This window comes from Elaeis guineensis, chromosome 1 (genome assembly GCF_000442705.2).
Source record: "Elaeis guineensis isolate ETL-2024a chromosome 1, EG11, whole genome shotgun sequence".
NCBI lineage: Eukaryota > Viridiplantae > Streptophyta > Magnoliopsida > Arecales > Arecaceae > Elaeis > Elaeis guineensis.
Genome location: NC_025993.2, coordinates 105,064,141 through 105,071,406, shown reverse-complemented (window position 1 = coordinate 105,071,406; position 7,266 = coordinate 105,064,141). Strand labels below are relative to the sequence as shown.

The window sequence follows — 7,266 nt, the reverse complement described above, 5'->3', positions numbered from 1 at the left end:
TCTGTCTTCTTTTCATCCCATTTTTTCCCTTATTTTCCCAAGCAAACATGAAAAACTCTCTCTCTTCTTTTCTCTCCATTTCTCTAAATCCAAGCAAGGTGTAAGTATGAATAAAACAATATTTATCTTGTGATGATAATAAACAAAAAGATAGTTTAAATTTTTTATCACCAATTTTCACTCATGAAAAAACAGATATTGTTACTGAAAGAACAAGTTAAACTCAGACCAAAATGCAGGCATCTGCTTATAGACAGAACGTAGAGAATTTGCAGTTCACCCATGCATGAACCCTGATGGGTAGAACAACCACATGCTATTTTATCAGAACAAGAGGGGAGCCATGCAAGTAATCTATCCTTATAGTCTTGTTTTTATTTTATATAAATATAACAAAGACAGTCTCATAGAATAACCTTAAGGACTGAAACTTCAACATCGGTTCTCTATCCCCAGCGGGCCGGAGTTCGCTCGTCGGCAGTCCTCCATCAAAGCCTCTCGAGCCAACATCAATCCCTTGGGGACAAGAAATCTATCAAAGGCTTCACAATCTATCCAATCCTTCAGCAAGCTCTCCTGCCCCCAGATCTCCGGTATCCAAACCCGGCCTGCCATCTCCATCCTGTGCCTCTTCAGTCTCTCTCTCCCGTACTCCTCGGCCGACAGTCCCTCAGAGCTAACTTCCTTCGAGATCTTCCTCCGGGAGCCCTCAGGATTCGCGCAATCTATCCTTCTTCCACCACCAATGTCGGAGTGCAAGTCCGGGCCAATGAATACCTTGGAGTTCTCAGTTTGAAGATTCTCTGAGGATGGAACCTTGTGTTCATGATAATCCAATACTCGAGTTCTCTCCTTGGAAGGTTGGGTGCAACTCTTGCGAAGCATGTTATCTCTCCTTCGGCAAATGAGAGGGTTCCTTCTCTCCTTCTCCTCCTCTCTCCTTGTTCTCTCCTTCTCAACTTCTTGCTCTAATGGCTAGGCTATTAAAGAGGGAGTTGTTGGAAGCTAAAAAGATCACAAGAGAAAAGTAACGAAGGGGAACAAAGGGAGAGTGAGTGGGGGTCGGGAGGGGCACGTTGGAACTATTGTTCGTATGGTGGGAGGAAGGGATACGTGTCCATGTTGGGACGTTGCAAGGCCGCATCCACATAAGAAGGGAATGGGATTCAGGGTGTGAGGTTGGTGCTCTTTTGGGCCAATGCAATGGGAGAATTTGATTGGATATTTTGGGTGGCCGCCTTGTATCACACTCAAAGGTTCGCAAGGATTCTTAGGTGAGCTGTTGACCAATGAATTCGGATGGCTTGGCGGGACGTTGGCCATTAAATTTAGTTAGAATTGTCGTTACAAGAATGTATGGCAATAAGTATATTGTATTTTCTCTCCCTCTCTGATAAGCCCTTAATGGCTAATACATAGGTTCGTATTAGGTTAAATCTTTTGCTCGAATCCTTGCTAATTATCCCTTTCACGTCTTCTATTCACCACAATGAAAATGGTAAAAGGCAACACTATAAAAGATATTTTACGATGCTAATAAGCATCGGAAATAAGCTTTACGATGCTTCAAAAAGCGTCGCGAAAGCGTCGCCTATGTAAGAGTGGACACGAAAAGCGCCGACGCTTTTTAAAAGCATCGTAATATTTTTTAACGATGCTTTAAATCATCGGTAAAATTTAATTTTACCGACGCTTTTTAGCATCGTTAATGACAACGCGTCCTCCACTCTACCAAGATGCTTTTCGAAGCGTCGGCAGTTAAGTCACTAGCGACGCTTATAAGCGTCGTTAATCACTCTATTAACGACGCTTATAAGCATCGTTAATTTTTTTAATAGAAAAAAAATATACATATTTTATATACAAAAAAAAAGAATACATACATTCCTGTACAAAATTATATCAATTATTCAAACATAAACCTGTACAATCACCATCATTCATACCAAAAGCAAACTTCAATAGCAAATTTAACCAAACCAAAAGACATTGTTTTATATAAATAAAAATAAAGTACTAATCATCCATTACAATCAAGAGTTCAACCTAACTAAAAGCATACAAAAAATATAAGACTACAATAAAAATAAAATGATGTCAATCTGCAGGTGGATGGTCGTCGCTATCTCCACGTGACGTGCCGCCGTCTCGACGGGTACCTGATGTGCCAGGAGCCTACAAGAAACATATGAAAAACTTGATTTTCATATCTATAAATAAAAATATATAGATCATTAAATTAATATAAAAATATATATTTAATAATATGTGTTTACCTGAGATTGGCCATACATCTCTAATAAAGATGTAAGCCGATCAATCTGTCCCCTCATGGCCTGCATCTCGGCATGGCTCTGTCACATCTCCTCCATCTCAATGGCACGACTCTGTCTAATCTCCTGTATCTCCGCCTCGAGTCTGCGAATGCGTGAATCTGGAGCATCTACTGCAGCATGCTGCGTATATCTACTAACCTCAGATAACTGAGTGGGGGTGACTCCTACTCCATAATCCCTCACTCGGCCGTAGCGCTCTGATCCCATCAACTCTATGAACACCTCGACCTCGATACGGCTCTGCTGCGTAGATGCTGCGGACTCATCGTCACGCTCCGCAATGAGAGATGTAGCCCTCTCCTATATTTATTTTGAAAACAAGAGTTATACATTAATAGCTAACAAAATTAAATTAAAATCATTGCAAAAAATAGAATATTAATAATGCCGTACATATAAATCTCTCGACTCATCTCAAACAAAAATACCATCCTGATGAGTATAAGTCATCCGGTAAAACTCCACTTTATCGGGTTCCCTCCCATGCTCATCCACCTACACAAATAATTTCAATTTTAAGCAAACAGTTATAACAATTTAAAAAAATATATGAGTATCATGATACAGACATGGTCCACGATACATAATGATATTAGTTATATAAATATTTCGACATAAAAACTAGAAGTTAATTATGAAAGTTTAAGGAACATACAAATTTCTGTCAAAGTCGTGCATAACTCTTCGACCCCGATGTATGAAGAACAGACTGAGCTACTCGTGCAGCTTTACCAATAGCAGAATAAGTCTGTAAAATAAAGTAAAGAACTTGTTATATATATAATATATAATATACAATATAAATCAACTCAATCCACTGATGAGGGGGTACATCAGGAGGACAATTTCTAGCAACCTCCTCCTCTGTCATATCCTATCTCATATAGTCCCTCTTCAATTATGCTCTATATTCTTTCTATTTGCGGTTGAGAGACTTTATTACAAAATCATGAGTGGATGGAGGGAGAACAAACTTGCTCTATAAAAAAAAGTTAAATGAAATAAATTATATAAGTGATTAACAATTAATATACAGCATGAACATCAATTCATTACCTCTATAACTCGGAGGAGCTCAACTTTGTACGTTGGAAGCATGTCATTCCATTTTGCATAGCCCAATGGACATAGCTGAGGCCTTCGAGCAACAGTCTCCAAAAATGAAGTCAATAAGCAGGCAGCTTTCTTAATTGGCTGACCTAGCTGATTGCACTCCACAATAATTCTCTCGGCCTCACGCATCTGCCACACATCTCGTACTACTGTGGATCCGCATCTGGGGCATACTCTCTCGGATCCGTCTGCAAAAAATACATAAAAGTAATGATATCATAAATATATATAAAATAAAATAAAAATAAAATTATATGAAAGATAATATATACCCTGCACGTGTATCTCATCATCTGGCTGATGAACAGGAGGATCGTGCTGTGCTGATGATGAAGAAGGACAGGGCTCGGAATGCTATGCAGCTGAACTGGCCTCAAGCTGCTGTGCTGAAGAAGACGTACCGACCTCTGTCTGTGAAAACTGAAACTGCACACCAGCATATCGTCCCCTGCGACGCATGATGTCACCTAGCATTTATATAAATAAATGATAGAATCAGTTAATATATGGAGTAAAATAACATAATAATTAATACAAATTATATATATTATAAATAATTATTACCAGTAACAATCAAGCCATAGTGTTTCCTTCAAATTCTGTCCTAATCAACGTCGTTGTAGCATTTAAATCATCAGCTGACCCAAAATTGTAGGGCTATATTGTGTATAAGTGTCATCGTCATCATCCTCCACTTGATTTTTTATATTATATAAGTCTCTAGATTTTGTTTTGATGACAGTAAACCAATCTTTATCTTTTGCGTCTTGTACATAAAATATTTGACGAGCTTGAGATGAAAAAATAAATGGATCATCCTTCAATAACACACCAGTGTGTATCAACCTTGAAAAATTTACAAGTGTAAATCCATTTGCATCTTTATTTCAAACCCCTTGGTAAGTTTATGTCTATCCAATCACATCTAAACAATACTACTTTAAATTTTTCATAATAATCCAACTCATAGATATCTTTAAGTACACCATAATAGGATTTTCCATCCGCTTCCACCATAACACCGTTATTCTGTATTTTTCTAAATTTGTTCCGTTCTCTAGTATAAAATTTAAAGTCATTAATTATGAAACCGTTATATCTATTCATAATCTTGTTAGGTCCTCGAGCAAGAGCTATTAGTTGATCTAAATTATTTCTCTCTATCATCTTTGATACCTAAAAAAAATAATATGAAGTGCTGTTGAGTTATCTGATATTAAATATGTATCAAAAATTAATGTATCCCACAATTAAATATAAATCACACCTGATTCGAAAGCCACATAGGTAATAACTCGATCAACCATCGCTGTTCAATCCTTGCATTAGGACGAATGTTATGATTAGCTCATCTCTGATAAATTAAAAATTCACTGCATAAAATATAAATATATTATTTAGAATATTATATCTAATATAAATTTAAATCTTGATGTCATGCCTTAAATATACTAACCTATGATGGTCAGATATTATGTCACTATAAAGTAACACATAACGATGTGCTTGTGCTAAGAATTTTTGATCAAGTACAATACTTTCAGCTCTTCCCAAGAATTTTTCAGCAGTTGAAAACTTATACAGTTCTACATTCTCCATAAAATCATTATGCCATTGAGGTCGACTAAAAATAGTCTCCACACCTTGAAGATATCTTGAATAAAATGTCAAACATTCATCAGCAATATATCCTTCAGTAATCGAGCCCTTGGGATAGGCTCTATTTCGCACATAATCTTTAAGACGCACAAGAAACCTTCAAGAATTAAATATTTATTAAAATATCAGTATGCTGTTATTTCTAATAAAATTATCAAAATATTTAAGGTTTGTAATAATACCTCTTAATAGGATACATCCATCTATAATGTATCGGTCCATCAACTTTAACTTCTGAAGCTAGGTGAATGAGCAGATGTACCATAATAGTGAAAAATTCAGAAGAAAAAATTTTTTCCATCTGGCAAAGTGTAATTGCAATATCAGACTCTAACTGATCAAGTTCCCGAAGATCAATAACTTTGGAACATAATGCCTTAAAGAATGACGATAATCGAAGTACAATTACAACAACTTGTTTCGACAATGACGATCTTAAAGCTATTGGAAAGATATCTTGCATCAATATGTGACTATCATGACTTTTAAGATTTGAAAGTTTTCGATCCTTTAGATGCACACATCATGAAATATTTGATGCATATCCATCAGGTACCTTGATACTTTTCAAAACTTCCAAAAAATTATCATTTTCTCGAGCAGACATTGTGTAACATACAGGAGGTACATAAATTCTATCATTAGCAAGCATTTTAGGATGAAGCTCCTGTCGGATACCCATTTCTTTTAAATCAAGACGTGCCTTCATGTTATCTTTACTCTTTCCATCAAGGTTTAAAAATGTTCCAAGTAAATTATCACAAACATTCTTCTCTATATGCATGACATCAAGATTGTGTCGAATAAGATTATGTTTCCAATAAGGTAAGTCAAAAAAGATACTTCATTTTTTCCATAAATATTTACTGGGCTGTTGTGTAGATGCTATCTGTGTGTCTTTCACATTTTCATCCTCGAAATAATTATCTGGATCTTAAAACACCTCTGTATCTATAGTACTGATACTGACTTTCTCTGATAACCCTTCGTGCATTGAGCTTTCAACATCATCCCTTCCTCTTTTTTTAGAGAACTTTGAGTGCTTACCATAGCTGTAATTGATGCCATCCATTTGTCTATGAACATCAGTTTCAGAAGGTGGAATAGGGGCACATCCCAATTCTATAGTACCATCAAACAAATCTTTCTGAAATCGAAACGGATGATTTGCTTCCAACCATCGACGATGTCCCATGTAACAAAATTTACCTCCATGTTTTAACCAAATTGAATGTGTTGAATCTCCACAACAAGGATATGCGACCCATCCCTTTGTACTCCAGCCAGATAAATTGGCATATGCTGGAAAATCATTAATAGTCCATGACAAAGCTGTCCGTAGTTTAAATATTTGGCCGTTGGAAGCATCAAATGCATCAATACCCTCCCACAACTGTTTCAATTCCTCTATTAAAGGCTGTAGAAAAATATCAATATCATTGTGTGGACCCTTATCTTCTGGAATAACCATTGACAAGATAAGTGATGATTGTTTCATGCACATCCACGATGGCAAATTGTAAGGTATCAAAACGACTGACCAAGTGCTGTAGGTAGAACTCAGGATCCAAAATGGATTAAAGCCATCAGAAGCTAAGCCAAACCTAACACTGCGAACATCAGAGACAAAATCAGGATGCCTATCATTAAATACTTTTTATTGAAGACTATCTGCTGGATGTCTCAATATTTCATCCTTTGTACGTCCTTCATCATGCCATCTCATTGATGAAGCTATTTTTGATGATGCATAAATCTTTTTCAATCTAGGTATAAGAGAAAAGTAACGCAATACCTTCATCGATTTTTTTTTACTCTGCGTTGCATCCAATTCATTCAGTACATCGTCTCGATCTTCTTTTTGTGTTATCCATCTTGAAGATCCACATACATTGCATGACTCTTGATGAGCATTTTCTCTCCGATATAACATACAATCTTTCGGACAACTATGAATCTTTTCGTATCCAAGATCTAATTCCTTTACTACTTTCTTGGCTTCATAATACGATGGTAGTAAATGAGTGCTTTCTAAAAATGCATCCTTTAATAACTTGAGCAGCATGGTAAAACTCTTCCCAAACCATCCATTCAAATATTTTAAATGAAATAAATGTATAAAAAAAAAATCTTAAAAAATTTCGTACAACTCGGATAT

General features: G+C 36.2%; 1 protein-coding gene across 1 annotated transcript; it reads right to left on the bottom strand.

Annotated features, from left to right (window-relative positions):
• Positions 1 to 223: 223 nt before the first annotated feature.
• On the bottom strand, positions 224 to 1,144 carry LOC105038249 (uncharacterized). The gene is made up of 2 exons (XM_010913993.3): positions 1,076 to 1,144; positions 224 to 975 (listed from the first exon to the last, which is right to left on the bottom strand). Exons 1-2 carry the CDS (start codon positions 1,142 to 1,144, stop codon positions 433 to 435), a joined length of 612 nt encoding a protein of 203 aa, XP_010912295.2. The 3' UTR covers positions 224 to 432.
• Between the last annotated feature and the right edge of the window lie 6,122 nt (positions 1,145 to 7,266).

Bases quoted from the DNA above. Each gene is read 5' to 3' on its own strand.
- LOC105038249 (XM_010913993.3), bottom strand. From the start codon at position 1,144: ATGCGGCCTTGCAACGTCCCAACATGGACACGTATCCCTTCCTCCCAC. The intron at 976-1,075 runs GTGCCCCTCCCG...TTAATAGCCTAG, and splicing joins ATACGAACAATAGTTCCAAC to CCATTAGAGCAAGAAGTTGA.